At 46.9% G+C, this 18,564-nt stretch overlaps 1 protein-coding gene across 1 annotated transcript in view; it reads left to right on the top strand.

The window, feature by feature from the left end:
• The window catches only part of LOC137308214 (ras-related protein Rab-10-like), a 37,300-nt gene extending 27,620 nt beyond the window's left edge, over positions 1-9,680 (top strand). Inside the window, exons 4-7 of the mRNA XM_067977062.1 lie at positions 520-609; positions 791-892; positions 1,873-1,934; positions 9,515-9,680. Coding sequence (XP_067833163.1) covers positions 520-609; positions 791-892; positions 1,873-1,934; positions 9,515-9,680 — 420 coding nt within the window. The remainder of the gene's footprint in view (positions 1-519; positions 610-790; positions 893-1,872; positions 1,935-9,514) is intronic.
• The last annotated feature ends 8,884 nt before the right edge of the window (positions 9,681-18,564 follow it).

Genomic DNA, 18,564 nt, shown 5'->3' with positions numbered 1-18,564 from the left:
ACAATACAAGGGATTCAATTCATTGGAAGGCCTGATCATCTGTCCCGCCACTCCATAATACAGTATGTAAGTGCTTCAGTGCAATGTGCTCCTGCACCATCTAAAAAAAGATGATTTCTTAATGCGCATGGATACTTAAGAGATAATTCCACGATCCAGTGATCCCAATAGGGAGCTGTACTCAGAAGGAGCACATCAGAGGAAATCTCAGGCACACAACCCACAATTTTACTTCCATTCATTTTAATAGAATATTTAGTATGAACACTAAACAGTTTATTTCAGTGTCAAGTGAGCATATCCAGCTGATAGCATTCTAACTCTGTATAATTAATCCAGTATGGGAAGGAAAGAGTGTTTAGCCACATAAAATGGTTAATTTTACAGTTATGCTATTAAAGCAGTAACAGTGAGGAAAAGATTCTGAATTGTGAAATAATGATGCACACTGTTAAGATGTACAGTAAATGCATAAAAAGTTTAGTGAATGTGTAAAGATGGGTATGATTTTCATTTCAGCATGCAGGGAAGGATGTTGGCCGAATATTGATTGGTAATAAATGTGACATGCTGGTGGCACGGCAAGTTTCATGGGACAATGGGAAAAGGGTACGTTTTAATATTCAAACCTGATTACAATTTAGAGATTTTAAAATGTGTTGTAAACTGTTTGAAGAATAGACCTTTAGTTCTGAACAGTTTAATGACTGGATAATTTAGAAGTATAAAATGTATTGTGGACAAATTAAAGCAAGGATATGTTCTGATAAATGGTGATTTGTATTTTAAGCTTGCCCAGGAACATGGAATGCAATTCTTTGAGACCAGTGCAAAAGAGGACATGAACATTGAGAAAGCATTTGCAGCCCTAGGAGAAGAAATAGTAAGAAAGGTGTGACTTATATAACTTGGTAAAATGACAGCATTATCCAAGTTGTCATTTTTTTTTCATTCCCTTCCTGCTAATTTTCTCTTCTCCCCTCCTCCTCTCCTAAAGATGTTGGACTCAAAATTCCTCAGGGCATGCGCCAGGTCTCCGCCACCTCTGGGAGTTTTCTGGTTGCCTTGTAAGGGGCAGTACCTCCATCCATCCCTTTCAAGACAAATGATGGCTAGGGGCAGAGTCAGTGGTGGGGTTCCCTACGCCAGGAGTTCCCACTCCTCAAGCCCCAGTGGGACCCACCATATCAATGAAGTCCAGTACGCTGAGTAAGCAGAGGTGTATCGCCTTCACAAGGGCGGATGTGAGCCCCACCAGTGTAATCAGACCAGACAAGCGGCTTTGATCCCTGAAGACCAGGATTTTTAGAAAAGATTTGTGGATTGTCCCCCTTGTTCAGGGGTCCGAGGGGTGCGTAGCTGGGATTATAGGGTGTGGGCCTGGGTAATACGCACCTCTGGCCAACATGCACAGGTGGACACTGAAGATGCTCCCCAAATGGTGCTTGCGCCTGTCTATCCCAAGTAAAGGATTCCACTGACCCTGCAAACTGACGGGGTTAGCGCTGGAAGGCACCTTCAGGCGCAATCCAGAAAAACCCAAGAAATTTTTCTGTCGTTGCCTCATTGCCGGACTGTGTTGCCACAGGCACCAGGGGCACTCCAGGACTTCACTCCAATAGCCATTCTGTGTGAGCCTTAACAGTGAGTTGGGATGGGCCATTCAGGCCATCATATCTCTACTCAGTACTGTCCTCTTGCAACATCCAGCTATTAGCTTCCAGCAGGAGTTGTTGCTTAGAGATGTCTGGGTAGAAAATCGTCTGAGCCCGCTTTCAGGCCTACAATCAACGCTGCTTGAGCAGCGCATACCCCAACTGAGAGGCCCAATATCGTTTAGACGAGTTGCCAGCACCTGTCGCGCCTCCACAGGCAGCTCGGCCATTTGAAGAAATGAATATCGAGCCACTAGACTCGCCAGCCGCGGACCAAAGGTAAATCCCGGGAGGGAAGTGGAGCAACAACGGGTGGGGGGCCGATCGCGAGTACCATGAAATCCGGGGGAGCACCCCTGCTCCTCCTGGCACCACAACAACAATGACAGATAGTTAAAAAATTTATACATACATTTAGTGGGTGGCCGCAGGCCCAGCTCCTGCTCCACTCATCGCCAACCATTTTCGGTAAGGCGGCCAATCAAACGCGTTAGGTCCCTAACTTACATATGTAAGGGGCCGAACACCTGTTTGAGGCAGCCGTCAGGGACCTGTCGGGTCCATAAAACCCGACAGGTTTACCAGTAGCCTAAATGCATGCACAGATTGGATTTATTTTTTATTCGTTCATGGGATGTGGGCATCACTGGCAAGGCCAGCATTTATTGCCCATCCCTAATTGCCCTTGAGAAGGTGTGGTGAGCCGCCTTCTTGAACTGCTGCAGTCCATGAGGTGAAGGTTCTCCCACAGTGCTGTTAGGTAGGGAGTTCCAGGATTTTGACTGAGTGACGATGAAGGAACGGTGATATATATCCAAGTCGGGATGGTGTGTGACTTGGAGGGGAACGTGCAGGTGGTGTTGTTCCCATGTGCCTGCTGCCTTTGTCCTTCTTGGTCGTAGAGATCGCGGTTTTGGGAGGTGCTGTCGAAGAAGCCTTGGCGAGTTGCTGCAGTGCATCCTGTGGATGGTACGCACTGCAGCAAGAGTGCGCCGGTGGTGAAGGAAGTGAATGTTTAGGGTGGTGGATGGGATGCCAATCAAGCAGGCTGCTTTGTCCTGGATGGTGTCAAGCTTCTTGAGTGTTGTTGGAGCTGCATTCATCCAGGCAAGTGGAGAGTATTCCATCACACTCCTGACTTGTGCCTTGTAGGAAAGGCTTTGTGCCTTGTGGAATGGCTTTGGGAAGACAGGAGGTGAGTCACTCACCACAGGATACCAGCCTCTGACCTGCTTTTGTAGCCACAGTATTTATGTGTCGGGTCCAGTTAAGTTTCTGGTCAATGGTGACCCCCAGGATGTTGATGGTGGGGGATTCGGTGATGGTAATGCGGTTGAATGTCAAGGGGAGGTGGTTAGACTCTCTCTTGTTGGAGATGGTCATTGCCTGGCACTTATCTGGCGCGAATGTTACTTGCCACTTATCAGCCCAAGCCTGGATGTTGTCCAGGTCTTGCTGCATGCGGTCACGGACTGATTCATTATCTGAGAGTTGCGAATGGAACTGAACACTGTGCAGTCATCACCGAACATCCGCATTTCTGACCTTATGATGGAGGGAAGGTCATTGATGAAGCAGCTGAAGATGGTGGGGCCTAGGACACTGCCCTGAGGAACTCCTGCAGCAATGTCCTGGGGCTGAGATGATTGGCCTTCAACAACCACTATCATCTTCCTTTGTGCTAAGTATGACTCCAGCCACTGGAGAGTTTTCCCCCTGATTCCCATTGACTTCAATTTTACTAGGGCTCCTTGGTGCCACATTTGGTCAAATGCTGCCTTGATGTCAAGTGCAGTTACTCTCACCTCACCTCTGGAATTCAGCTCTTTTGTCCATGTTTGGATCAAGGTTGTAATGAGGTCTGGAGCCTAGTGGTCCTGGCGAAACCCAAACTGAGCATCGGTGAGCAGGTTATTGGTGAGTAAGTGCCGCTTGATAGCACTGTCGACGACACCTTCCATCACTTTGCTGATGATTGAGAGTAGACTGATGGGGCGCTAATTGGCCGGATTGGATTTGTCCTGCTTTTTGTGGACAGGACATACCTGAGCAATTTTCCACATTGTCGGGTAGATGCCAGTGTTGTAGCTGTACTGGAACAGTTTGGCTAGAGGTGTGGCTAGTTCTGGAGCACAACTCTTCAGCACTCCAGCTGGGATGTTGTCGGGGCCCATAGCCTTTGTTGTATCCAGAGCACTCAGCTGTTTCTTGATATCACGTGGAGTGAATCGAATTGTCTGAAGACTGGCTTCTGTGGTGGTGGAGATAACGGGAGGAGGCCGAGATGAATCATCTACTCGGCACTTCTGGCTAAAGATGGTTGCAAACGTTTCAGCTTTGTCTTTTGCACTCACGTGCTGGACTCTGCCATCATAGAGGATGGGGATGTTTACAGACCCTCCTCCTCCTGTTAGTTGTTTAATTGTCTACCACCATTCACGACTGGATGTGGCAGGACTGCAGAGCTTTGACCTGATCCGTTGGTTGTGGAATCACTTAGCTCTGTCTATAGCATGTTGCTTCCGCTGTTTAGCATGCATGTAGTCCTGTGTTGTAGCTGTGTTGGCACCTTGTTTTTAGGTACTCCTGGTGCTGCTCCTGGCATGCTCTTCTACACTCCTCATTGAACCAGGGTTGATCCCCTGGCTTGTTGGTAATGGTAGAGTGAGGAATATGCCAGGCCACGAGGTCACAGATTGTGCTGGAATACAAATCTGCTGCTGCTGATGGCCCACAGCGCCTCATGGATGCTCAGTTTTGAGCTGCTAGATCTGTTCTGAATCTATCCCATTTAGCATGGTGGTAGTGCCACACAACACGTTGGATGGCGTCCTCAGTGTGAAGGCGGGACTTCGTCTCCACAAGGACTGTACGATGGTCACTCTTAACAATACTGTCATGGACAGATGTATCTGCGACAGGTAGATTGGTGAGGACGAGGTCAAGTAAGTTTTTCCCTTGCGTTGGTTCGTTCACCATCTGCCGCAGGCCCAATCTGGCAGCTATGTCCTTCAGGATTCGGCCAGCTTGGTCAGTAGTGGTGATACCGAGCCACTCTTGGTGATGGACATTGAAGTCCCCCACCCAGAGTACATTCTGTGCCCTTGCGACTCTCAGTGCTTCCTCCAAGTGGTGCTCAACATGGAGGAGGACTGATTCATCAGCTGCGGGAGGGCGGTTGGTGGTAATCAGCAGAAGGTTTCCTTGCCCATGTTTGATGTGATGGCATGAGATTTCATGAGGACTGCTGTCAATGCTGAGGACTCCCAGGGCCACTCCCTCCTGACTGTATATCACTGTACCACCATCTCTGGTGGGTCTCTCCTGCTTGGGGCAGGACATACCTAGGGATGGTGATGGAAGAGTCTGGGATGTTGGCTGAAAGGTATGATTCTGTGAGTATCGCTATGTCAGGCTGTTGCTTGACTAGTCTGTGGGACAGCTCTCCCAATTTTGGCACAAGTCCCCAGATGTTAGTGAGGAGGACTTTGTAGGGTTGATTGGGCTTGGTTTGCCTTTGTCGTGTCTGGTGCCTTGTGGTCCGATGCTGGTCCGTCGGGTTTTATTCTTATTATGACTTTTCGTAGCGAGATTGTACAACTGAGTGGCTTGCTAGGCCATTTCAGAGGGCGATTAAGAATCAACCACATTGCTGTGGGTCTGGAGCCACATACGTATTGGCCAGACCGGGTAAGGACGGCAAGTTTCCTTCCCTAAAAGGACATTAGTGAACCAGATGGGTTTTTAACGATAATCCGGTAGTTTCATGGCCACCATTACTGATACTAGTTTTTTTATTCCAGATTTTATTTAATTAGTTGAATTTAAATTCCCCAGCTGCCATGGCGGGATTTGAACTCATGACTCTGGATTATTAGTCCAGGCCTCTGGACTAATTTATCCTTCTGATAAATTTGTCATTGTTTTCGGTGTAAAATGGGCACAATACATATCAATTTGTACCCTTAGGAACCTTACCTGATTTTATCCTCCCTAAACTGGGGCACTGATGTCAATTTTAGTGCATCTACCACCGTCTCTGCTGAGACCAGCCCATTCATCACAGACGGGGGATAAACCGACAATCCCTTAAGCGTAAGATAAGAACTTTTCATAAACTTGTGTAATAGGGAATACTATTTTAAAAGAGGAAGATTCAGTTTATTTGGCATTTTTATTGTCAACTCTGATCAAGACTATGTTCAAAGGTATTTCAGTGGCCAGCAAATGGGCAGTTTCTTTGGGGTCATGCCTTGTATAGAGAACAAGAATGCATGGGTGCCTCAGGGAGTACATTTACTTTGACACTTCTTCTGATGCCACACAACTTGTTCCTCATTTGTTCTTGGGTCTGCCAGACCTTGGTGACAGGATTCACTACTGAGCAATTATCTCACATGCAGTTTGAGCCACAGCTTTCAGGGGGTGTGGCGATATGCCCCAAAAAGCCCTCCTTTCTTGCATCTCTGGCATTAACAGCTTGACAACATTAGAGCTGAAAGCTGGAATCTTCCTCATTGTCAACCTCTCTGCCATTCCAAACGTTGTGCTACGCCTCTCAATTTCTGCCAATAAGAGCCTCCTTTAAGGGCCAGCTTCAGCCTTTAAAAGATACTGACTGGCCTAGTTTTCCATTTGGCAGTCAATCAGCAATTGGGCCTCAATCCTTGCATACATTTTCTATGCACAGGGAGACCTTTCAAATGAAACAGGCAGAGTCTAACTCAGAAAATTTGACCAGATGTGCCCCCTCATATTATGTGGAGGACTGCACATTCAGCAAGCAGCCGTAATTTCCTCAGACTTGGAAAATTGCAGCTTAAAATAAAATAATTCATTCTGAAAAATAAATCATTAAACTTGCCTATTGTATATTCCAATTCCCAAGAACTATTTTCACCTCCATAGGCTTGCCCCTCTCTGTGAATGCAAGCACTATTCCAGAGCTTGCACTCTTTACCCAGGTCTTCCTTGCCAATATTTCTCAAGCCTTTGCACACATGTGCATGTTCTACGTCAGAGACTACATTAAGTCATTTCAGTGCAGTTTTCTGTTACAGCAATGTATGACCTCAGATCCAACTTTGCACAGCACAGAGAAAATCTTATGAGGCTCTTCTGCTGGTCCACATCATATGCAGGGTCAGTGCACCCATTTGCATCTCTCCTGATTTCCTGTTGATAATTAATTTTAATGATTGGAAAATCAGAAGCACAAAAATTGGAAGCGTTGTTTTCCATGTTGATTCCACCTGCGGACGATGAGTGAGACTCTGTGCCAGGAGTGGAGCACCACAAAGGTTATCCAAATATTTTAATTCAGTGATTTCTGCCTTTTTTTTCACACCATACCACCCCTCTGAGATTATAGAGCCAATTTTCCAACAGTGCACTCTGAAGCCTCCCATGCATTCAGGCAAAGCACCTTTTTTTAAAAATTTGTTCATGGGATGTGGGCGTCGCTGGCAAGGTCAGCATTTATTGCCCATCCCGAATTGCCCTTGGGAAGGTGGTGGTGAGCCGCCTTCTTGAACCTCTGCAGTCCGTGTAGTGAAGGTTCTCCCACAGTGCTGTTAGGTCGGGAGTTCCAGGATTTTGACCCAGCGACGATGAAGGAACGGCGATATATTTCCAAATCTCCACTTGCCTGGATGAGTGCAGCTCCAACAACACTCAAGAAGCTCGACACCATCCAGGACAAAGCAGCCCGCTTGATTGGCACCCCATCCACCTCCCTAAACATTCACTCCCTTCACCACCAGCGCACCGTGGCTGCAGTGTATACCATCTACAGGATGCACTGCACCAACTCGCCAAGGCTTCTTCGACAGCACCTCCCAAACCCGCGTCCTCTACCACCTAGAAGGACAAGAGCAGCAGGCACATGGGAACAACACTACCTGCACATTCCCCTCCAAGTCACACACCATCCCGACTTGGAAATTCATCACTGTTCCTTCATCGTCATTGGGTCAAAATCATGTAACTCCCTACCTAACAGCACTGTTGGAGAACCTTCTCCATACGGACTGCAGCGGTTCAAGAAGGCGGCTCACCACCACCTTCTCAAGGGCAATTAGGGATGGGCAATAAATGCTGACCTTGTCAGCGACGCCCGCATCCCATGAATGAATAAAAAAAACCTCACCTGTGGAATTCAGTTCTTTTGTCCACTGGATCCGGTAAGTAAGCTCAAGTGCTGGATTCATGATGCACTATATTCAACAATACTTTTTGAATGCCTTGCAAAGAGTGTGTGAAAGCCTTATTCGGCCTTTGACTTTAATGCAATCATATGTTCCATAAGAACATAAGAAATAGGAGCAGGAGTGGGCCATACGGCCCCTCAAGCCTGTTCCGGTATACAATAAGATCATGGCTGATCTTCTACCTCAACTCCTCTTTCCCGCCCTATCCCCATATCCCTTGATTCCCTTAGTGTCCAAATATCCATCAATCTCAGTCTTGAATATATTCAACGACTGAGCATCCACAGCCCTCTGGGGTAGAGAATTCCAAAGATTCACAACCCTCTGAGTGAGGAATTTTTCCCTCATGTCGGTCCTAAATGGCCGACCTCTTATATTGAGACTATGATCTCTAGTTCTAGACTTTCCAGCCAGGGGAAACAGCCTCTCAGCATCTACCCCGATAAGCCCTCTAATAATTTTATACATTTCAGTGAGATCATCTCTCATTCTTCTAAACTCCAGAGAATATAGGCCCGTTCTGCTCAATGTCTCCTCACAGGACAACTCTCTCATTCCAGGAATAAGAACATAAGAAATAGGAGCAGGAGTAGGCCATACGGCCCCTTGAGCCTGCTCTGCCATTCAATCAGATCATGGCTGATCTTTGACCTCAACTCCACTTTCCTGCCCGATCCCCATATCCCTTGAATCAATCTAGTGAACCCCCTCTAAGACAAGTATATCCTTCCTTAGGTAAGGAGACCAAAACTGTACACAGTACTCCAGGTGTGGTCTCACCAGAGCCCTACATAATTGCAGCAAGACACCCTTATTCTTATACTCTAACCCCCTTGCAATAAAGGCTAACATACCATTTGCCTTCCTAATTGCTTGCTGTACCTGCATGTTAACTTTCTATGATTCATGTACAAGGACAACCAAATCCCACTGATTACCAACATTTCTTAGTCTCTCACCTTTAAAAAAAATTCTGCTTTTCTAGTCTTCCTACCAAAGTGGATGATTTCACATTTCCCCACATTATACTCCATCTGCCACCTTCTCATCCACTCACTTAACCTGCCTATATCCCTTTGCAGTCTCTTTGCATCCTCCTCACAGCCTAATTTCCCACCTAGCTTTGTATCATCAGCAAACTTGAATACATTACACTCGGTCCCTTCATCTAAATCATTGATATAGATTGTAAACAGCTGAGGCCCAAGCACTAGTCCTTGCAGCACCCCACTAGTTACAACCTGCCAACCCGAAAATGACCCGTTTATTCCTACTCTCTGTTTTCAGCTCGTATGCAGTGCTAATCACCTACTCTTATGTGACAAGGCCGGATACCCAGGGAGCGGCCTTGACTCTTGCATCATTCAACAATCCACCATTCCAGCGCTCTTGACTGAAGGCCATGAATCAGGGTGGTTAATTGGTGACCAGGCCTCTCCCCTCCGCTCATGGCTGATGACTCCAGTGAAAATTCCACAGACAGATAGGGAGAACAGATATAATAAGGTTCATGTAACCACAAGAAGTGTCAGAAAGCAGACTATAGGCATTCTGAAGTCTCATTTTAGGTGGTTGGTGGAGCATTGCAGTACAGCCCAGCCAGAGTCCCGCGGCTCATGGTTGCATGTTGTGTGCTTCGTAACATTGCAGGAAGAAAGGCTTGCTGATTCGGTACCTGAAGACTGATGACGATGGAGGGGGGGAGGAGGTACCTGCAGCTCCACAGCATGAGGAGGATTCACAGGAAGGAAAGGAAGTGAAACAGGAGAGCCAGCAGCCAGGTACCAAAGCAATTGGAGCACAACTGATAGCCTAGCGCTTTCAAAAAATAAAGGCTGACTCACCAAAATAAAGTCACTTCACCTCTTCCTGTTCTCCCCCACATCCTCACAAAGTACCTCACTCTCCAAGACTTCTGTCAAGCTCTTTCACAAGACAGAAGTCTTCATTTCCCCTGCCATTATCAATCGCCCAAAAGTTGAAAGCATACGCAGAAATGAACTCACAAGTCTATGTGATCAAGTCATGTTTATATTAAACAACAACATTCACCAGGAAGTAAAAAATAATTCTCCTTATCTACAACTACTACTTAACCCTGAGACTCTTCTTTGTGTCAGCTAACTTACTTGTTCTCGCTCCTAATCTGCTACTCATATAAAGTGCTTCCTGAATGAGATGAGGTTGAACAGTGGGTGTCAGGGAATGGTCTCCTGGAGTTTTCGAGGCTTGAGGTGAATCTAGCCTCAGGCTAGATGCTGTCTCAGAGGGACCAGCTGCTGGCAGCCTTTCTCTTGCAATGGCAAGGGATACCGGGCCTATTTCTAGACATCAGAGGAGGCCTTAAGAGAGAGCAGGCTCACTGCCACTTTCCAGAGTGATAGTGACATGTGTGCCCAGTCCTTGCAGGTGCAGGTGGAGAGGTTCTACTGGTTGGTGTCATCTCATCACAGACTGAATAGTCCCAATCAGCTCTTGCAAGTCCTGTGACGTTGTCCTGCTGAAAGCATCTGTGGATGCAGTGGTGGCTGCCATTCTAGAAGCCACCAAAATTCTTAGAAGTTTTTCCCAGCATCTTGATTCTGATGCAATCTTCTGGGCTGTCACTGTCTCCAGGGTATTTTGCAGATCATGAGATAGTTCCTGCATTGTGTTGCAGATGCAGGTAATGGACTTCTTGCACTTATCTATTGTCTCAACCACATGTGGAGACAGTGAAGACAGTTTCCACACATGAGATCTATGCTGCTTAATCATTGCTCTTTTGAAGATTGGGCTTCTGAGATCTTGGTTTTCTGGCTCCGCAGTTGAGGGTGGTCAACTGTCCCCCTCATTGAGAAATGGCCCCTCCCTTCTATTCCCAGGCTCTCATTCTCACTTGTGCCCAGTGCTTCACGAGGTGACAATCCTTATGACTCACTAAGTTTTTCCTCATGTGTGAGTGTCTCTTGTACTGATGCTTGTAAGATTTCATGACAGAGTTGGTGAGGAAGTGACGGGAATGGCAGATCGTGGATTGGCAGCAGCTGTTTCTTTGGAAGTGCCTGGGGGGTCATCAGAGTGACTAACCTCTTCCTGATGTGAAAGACAGAGAAGGTTTATTAGCTGCACCAAAAGTGACATTGCCCTTTGACGAACAAGTTACTGAGTTTAAGGACATAGCAATACTTTGAGAAGGCACATGAAGCTGAGAGTGGTTCTGATGGGCTTTGCTCAGACTTCACCAAACTTCTGCTGCCAGCTCATCTCTAACCTCGCCCTCTCCTACAAGCTGTCCAGAATTTGGAGAGCTGCTTCTTCCTGCGGACTGAGGGTCTTCCATTGTGGTGGCTTCCCCTAGTGTTATTTCCATTACCTGGCCAGCAGTCGGGAGTGGGAATTCACCAGCAGGAGGCCGTAGCTGGGGACTGGTGGGAATGGACCCTGGCAGTCAGTTGAGGGGGCGGGTTCTGAAGGTGTTGGGCGGGGTCTGGCCACGATCAGCGGATGGAGGGGCTCTTGCCATGATCGGGGGGAGCCCGGGGCAAGGGAGGTCCAAAGGCTTCCTTGTGAAGCCCAGAGAAATCCTGCTCCTCCTGGCCCACAAGGAAATCTAACATAAAATATTTTACACTTACCTTGCCTCTTTCGGCCCACAATCTGGCTCCCGGCAAGTATGGCTTGATGGGGAAGCTGTCACTGCTCCCCTGCTCAGGCCTCTGATTTAAATTGCAGATCGGGTCCCGACGACGTCATCAGAACCGATCTGCATATTTAAAGAAGGACCCTGCTGCCTTCCCGCCATGTTCCGATCTTAACCTGCTCTTTTGAGCAGATGAGAGGGATATCAGAGGGGTAAGTGACTGGCCTCATTTTATTTAGTTCCCCGTCCGGTTTCCACCAGGCGGGGGCAATTCAAATCTCGGGGCCTGTGTCTTCCATCTTGAGCTTTGTTCTCCCGGAGCCTATTGTCACCGCCCCCATGGTGGCCCTGGGAAATGGGAAGTAATACGGGTGGAAAGTAGGAGAATACACCGAGACGCAGGCACCAAACACCCACCCGCTACCATTTGCACGCAATGGGCAGTGAAGGAGCAAGCGGTGGCAATTCCAGCAGTGCAGGGGGAGGGAAGTCCCGGTCAGGTGGTGTGGTGGCGGTCGGCCTCACCGGCCCCTTTTATTGTCATTTCCACTGTGATTTCGGGTAGGATCGCAGAGGAAAAATCCACCCACCCCCGCCCATGATTTCTGTTTGAATTGCCTTTCTCCTCTGATAATCTTATCTTTTATTTTTTTCTAGAATCCCAAACTTTTGCCAAAAGCTGATTCAATTGACATTGAGGAATCTCCAGTTCAAACCTGTTGCACCGCAAGGACTGTCAAAGATATATGACTACAAATTACATTGTCTTCTGATTAATGGCCAGGTGAAGTTGACAATATCTATAAAAGGCATGCTTAAAGCTGTGTCTTCTGCTTGAACACGACTGCATTAAATTTCAATTTTTTTAGTTGATACAACACAAATTTTCAGCTTACAGTACTAAAAGTCAGAATCTCCTGTTAAGACTGCACTCAAAGCTTGATATTTTTTTACGCTCAGCAAACCACCTTAATTTGCCTTGTCTAATTATTTGTACTTAGAAATCCACAGTCAAGTGCATGTTCCATTCTCCACAGAATGTTCAACAAAGCAGTCGCTTACTTATTTGCTTTGTAACTTTAATGCTTTAATCCTAAAGGGGTGGTCTTGACTTTCCTGATACTCTGCTTCAAACCAGCTCTGCACAAAAAAAGAATCAAAATGAGATTTTTTGTTTTTTCTTAACAAGTAGAGATTATGTGCTGTTTAAAGTGAGCGATTTGAGTGCTGGGTAATCAAATACTTTTGCAGCCTATATCAGCATCAAGCATTCTTAATTTCAGAAATAGTGCAAACTAGCTGCAGGACTCATATATAAAAAGAGCATCCTCTACTTGCACCAGTGTAAACTTAGTATTTCATAAACCACCTTTCTGAATGAGAATGCTAATTTGTTGTCAATGAGAGCAGTTTTGTGCTCTTCCTTGAATGTACTGCATGCATGTTATCATTTCCCATGTAAATGCTGTAAAAGTGATGTTTTTCAGAGTTTAATTAAAATCTAACTTCTTATATTGATACTTATTAATTGGAACATTTGTTGTAAAGTTAATTCAGTTACAATGGGGGAAATGTTAACCCTCCACAAATGGCAGAAACCTGGCTGGGGGGGCAGTTAAAATGGAGCAAGAGAGTTACCCACTGGCCTCCCGCCCTTAACCTGCTAAGTGTAATTTTAAATTGCAGGCGTCAAGGACACTCACCCAAAGTCAGGGACGGGGGTGGGGAGTGGTCCTTGATTAAATATGCAGATCAGGTCCCAGTGTCATCTTGAGACCCAACTGAAATATTAACCCCAGGTCTGCGCAGAGAAGCCCTCGTGGCTTTCCCCCCAGGCCAAACTTCCCAGTAAAAGGAACTGGGACCAGAAGAGAGGTAGGTATTTTAAAATTTCACTTAGTTTCCTCGAGGGCCAGGAGGAGCAGGAGTGCTCATTAGGGCCCTACAAGGAAACCTTAGGCTTCCCCTGATCCAGGCTTCCCTTCCCCAACTGTGATCACCTCCGGGTCCCCCCCCACCCCCCGACCACTTATTTTACGCCAGGGACCATTCCCTCGGGTCTTCGGTAATGACCTCCTGCAACCTGAAATCCTGCTCCCACCCACCGGCCTCCTTGTCATTCCTGCCAGGTTCGGGCGGGTGGCCATTCCGCAGAATGTAAATGAAGCCCAGTTGTTAAAATCGGCTAGGCCTCCCCGCTGCAACGTCTGGATGGGCCGATGGTTCACTAGGCTGTATTCGTGACTGGAAGTTAAAATTAACCCCATTGTGTGTGTACAAAACTTGGTTTTGAATCCTGCAGTGTTCAAGATGAAAATTTTACCTTGGCTGTCTTCCCAAAACTAGAGGCATGGTACAACCTTGCTCAAGTTGATATTTTATCCTTTGGTATGTATCAGTTTGGCTAAGTTTGTAGCACTCTTCCCTCTGAATTAGAAGATCGTGCATTGAAGCCCCACTCCAGGATTTGAGGGCGTAATATGGGTTGAGGGAGTGCTGTAATATCTGGGTGCTGTCCTTTGAATAAGATGTTAAACTGAGGCCCTATCTGGTCATTCAGGTGGACATTAAAGATCTCAGGGCACGATTCAAAGAAGAGTAGGGAGTTCTCCTACTGTCCCTCTACTAATACTGCTGACAACAGATTAACTGTTTGTGGGATGTCAATGTGTGCCAAAATGCTGCTGCATTTGTCCACATGACTACATGATAGTGGCTGAACTTCAAAGTAATTAATTGTATATTAAGTGCTTTCCGATGTTTCTGAGTGAGGTGGCATTGGGCTGAATGAATGCAAGCATCTCTTTCTTAGTAATATTCTTATGTCTTCTGATCAGGCATTGCAGGTAAATATCAAATGGATGTTTTCTTAAGATTTGTTTCTGGTAGCTCCCCTGGTGCAGTGAATTATTAAACCAGGCCATACAGCCTGTAAAGGTAGCAAGTTCCACCTCTGATCTATGCTTAGTTAGTTGATCTCAGCCAAATTGAATGTAGGGGAGCAACATGAAACTCAGCATGGGTTTCTCTTTTGCTATCTAAATGGAGGAAGAGGAGTAGGAGAAAATAAGGGAGCAAAGGAGAGTAGGGCAGCATCATAGTTTTTTTTTATTCGTTCATGGGATGTGGGCGTTGCTGGCGATGCCAGCATTTATTGCCCATCCCTAATTGCCCTTGAGAAGGTGGTGGTGGCAGCCTTCTTGAACCGCTGCAGTCCGTGTGGTGAAGATTCTCCCACAGTGCTGTTAGGTAGGGAGTTCCAGGATTTTGACGCAGCGACAATGAAGGAACGGCGATATATTTCGAAGTCGGGATGGTGTGTGACTTGGAGGGGAACGTGCAGGTGGTGTTGTTCCCATGGGCCTGCTGCCCTTGTCCTTCTAGGTGGTAGAGGTTGCGGGTTTGGGAGGTGCTGTCGAAGAAGCCGTGGCGAGTTGCTGCCGTACATCCTGTGGATGGTACACACTGCAGCCACAGTGCGCTGGTGGTGAAGGGAGTGAATGTTTAGAGTGGTGGATGGGGTACCAATCAAGCGGGCTGCTTTGTCCTGGATGGTGTCGAGCTTCTTGAGTGTTGTTGGAGCTGCACTCATCCAGGCAAGTGGAGAGTATTCCATCACACTTCTGACTTGTGCCTTGTAGATGGTGGAAAAGCTTTGGGGAGTCAGACGGTGAGTCACTTGCTGCAGAATACCCAGCCTCTGACCTGCTCTTGTAGCCACAGTATTTATGTGTCTGGTCCAGTTAAGTTTCTGGTCAATGGTGACCCCCAGGATGTTGATGGTGGGGGATTCGGCGATGGTAATGCCGTTGAATGTCAAGGTGAGGAGGTTATACTCTCTCTTGTTGGAGATGGTCATTGCCTGGCACTTGTCTGGCACGAATGTTACTTGCCACTTATCAGCCCAAGCCTGGATGTTGTCCAGGACTTGCTGCATGCGAGCATGGACTGCTTCATTATCTGAGGGGTTGCAATTGGAACGGAACACTGTGCAATCATCAGCAAACATTCCCATTTCTGACTTTATATTGGAGGGAAGGTCATTGATGAAGCAGCTGAAGATGGTTGGGTCTAGGACACTGCCCTGAGGAACTCCTGCAGCAGTGTCCTGGGGCTGAGATGATTGGCCTCCAACAACCACTACCATCTTCCTTTGTGCTAGGTATGACTCCAGCCACTGGAGAGTTTTCCCCCTGATTCCCCTGACTTCAATTTTACTGGGGCTCCTTGGTGCCACACTCGGTCAAATGCTGCCTTGTTGTCAAGGGCAGTCACTCTCACCTCACCTCTGGAATTCAGCTCTTTTGTCCAGTTGAACCAAGGCTGTAATGAGGTCTGGAGCCGAGTGGTCCTGGCGGAACCCAAACTGAGCATCGGTGAGCAGGTTATTGGTGAGTATGTGCCGCTTGATAGCACTGTCGATGACACCTTCCATCACTTTGCTGATTATTGAGAGTAGGCTGATGGGGCGATAATTGGCCGGATTGGATTAGGATGCAACCAACCTGCTATTACCCCCACAACAAGTATGTAGGCCCTGCAGATCTTATGAGGGACTGAATGAGGAACTGTGTCTTCAGTGACTTTGCTTCACTAAGGAAGCTCTGAAAGAGCTATACCATTTTTGCATATGACTTGCAGCCTCGACCCAATAATAGAACAGCTCTGACTGTGCCTGTCAAAGTCAACATAACTCTCAACCTTTATGCCACAGCTACCTTCCAAGCTGCATGGGACTTAAACAACATCAACCAGGGTACCATGGGGTCCTGCAGATGCAATATTACTGATACCATTGTCGCGAGAGCTGGGGAATTAATCTATTTTGGGATAATTCCAAGGCGGCGGCATAAAAGGGCTGTTCATTTATATCATGTTGCTGGATTGCCCAGAGTACAGGGGACAATTGAAAGCAACCACATTGCATTGGAGGCTCCTAATGTACTAACAGAACATTGTTACAGTGAGGCCAATGCATCCATCAGAGTGGTCATTGAGAGGACCATAGGGCTCTGAAGGCAAGGTTTCTCTGCCTTGATAGATCAGGTGGGGCTCTGCTCTATGTTTGCGAGTAAGTCTCTCCTATCCTGATTCTTGTCCCATCACAATCTTGCGATTTAGAACATAGAATGGCTAGATGAGGTGGGCCTAGATACTAAGAATGCTGAAGAATCTGGAACTTGTGACAGAAGGATCTGTATTCTTCCACGATGGCTACCGCAATATTCAAAGGGAAGCCATTAGTAATACGCCATCCTCAGATTAAAGCAATGCCTTTAGCTACATTTCATCACAACGTCTCACCAGCCTTCCTGCCAACTCTAAACATTCCAATCATAAGCATTTGTCTTAATGGTCCCATTAACAAAAATGACACCTCACCTCTACCTCTACCAGATTTTGTGAGATTGTCATCAAGCAACAAAGGTAACTGAAAGTGCAAAGTAAATTTTATTTTACAATAGGTATTCCAAACTATTTCTCATTATTGTGTTTCCACCCAAGAGCCTAGACATGCTTTTCTAATATGCTATCCTGGGGCTGCATCTAGGTGTCACTTGAGGGTTAGTGTCATAAGAGGAGGTTAGCTGCTGCTCTAGTAGAAGAGGCTATTGGGCTTGGGTGACCCTCGTCTCATGACATCTGAGTCCTGGAAAGGACCTGCTGTGACTTGCATCTCTTGTGCGACTGCATGGGCAACCTGGATCTGCACCCTATATGCTCTTTGAGTAGGCCTCCGTAGGGCTAGGCTGGAATACTGACATGTACTATTATCCTGAGAAACAGTAGCATCATATTTGTCAACTCCAGCCAAACCACTTTTACTCGCCGTGGGTTCTGGGTGGCCACTGATGGCAGATTTAATGGTTTCCAGAAGATCCTTAAAGCTCTGAAAGTGTTTTTCCTGTAACCCAGCTTCAAGTAACTGAATGCTAGAAGGTAGGGTTCCCTTCAAGCCTGTCCCACAGGGCCTTCAGGGCTATAGTTTGTACTACCATTGTGAAAGAGGCACCGACTTGACCTGGGACAGTGGTGTAGGGCTGGATGGTCACGGACTGGAATGACATTTCCACATGTTCTATTAATCTCTAACGAGTTAAAAGCTTTCCTGATGTTGCTGCACATGAGGCCAGTAGACTTAATACAGATCCCTGTCATATGGTACACATCTTAGGGCTCTGCTGGAGAACAGTTATGATGCTCTGTAAGTCCTTTCAACAGCGACCCCCAAAACCAAGATGGCAGCTGTCTGAGCTTCCATGCCAGCAATTTGTGCTGCCATGGAAGCTGTCAGAGCTATCATAAGACACTTCATCATGCGGTGTTGATGGAGCTGAAACCTTGGTCCATGCTCTGCGCAAAGCCTTGAGACAAGTTGGATCTGGACATTGCTCTGCGACATTATGTATAAGCACTCTGGCAGTCTGCCCAGTGCACCAAGTATTTCCTGGTGTATGCCCATCAGCATTCTTCAGTAGTCTGGTCCCTTGAAGTCTGCATCTGAGTCCTCTGCAGCAGAACTAGTGTGCGATCTCGCCTTCCGGCAAGCTGGCGCCTGTGGCATCCTATCCCCCTGCCCTAGCTCCTGTGCGTTTGTGCCTGCTGAGTCACCACGTGCACATACCTCCTCTAACCTAGCCTCTAAAGTCCACGTGGTGTCAGTATCTGAGCTGGTGCTTGTGAGAGTAAGATCAAGTGACGGTACATCTTCAGGAATGCTGGGCTCCTCTTCGTCCACTGGCTGAGTGGCATGGACATTCTCAGCTGCTGAAATGAAAGAGAGGGACTAACGTTACTTTATGTTGTGAGGGAGATCAGAAAGAAAGAAGTGGTGTTGAAAATATGGCACATATGGGTGCCTGATATCAGCCCCAACCGATAGGCATGCAGCCAATGAATAGCACAAGTAGAGTTGGCTGCATGCTTGGATAATTAAAATTAGTAGGCAGCAAGAGCATTGAGTGCTGCCTGCATTGACCTTACCTGGCATGGGCAATACACATGTCTACCCCTGAGTGCCTTTTTTCATGCATGATCCAATTTCTAGGCCATTCTAGTCCAATTTCTACTGTAGTTT

The sequence above is a fragment of the Heptranchias perlo genome, chromosome 3, assembly GCF_035084215.1.
Source record: "Heptranchias perlo isolate sHepPer1 chromosome 3, sHepPer1.hap1, whole genome shotgun sequence".
NCBI lineage: Eukaryota > Metazoa > Chordata > Chondrichthyes > Hexanchiformes > Hexanchidae > Heptranchias > Heptranchias perlo.
Note: the sequence above shows the minus strand (reverse complement) of the source record. Positions and strands in the feature narration are given on the sequence as shown.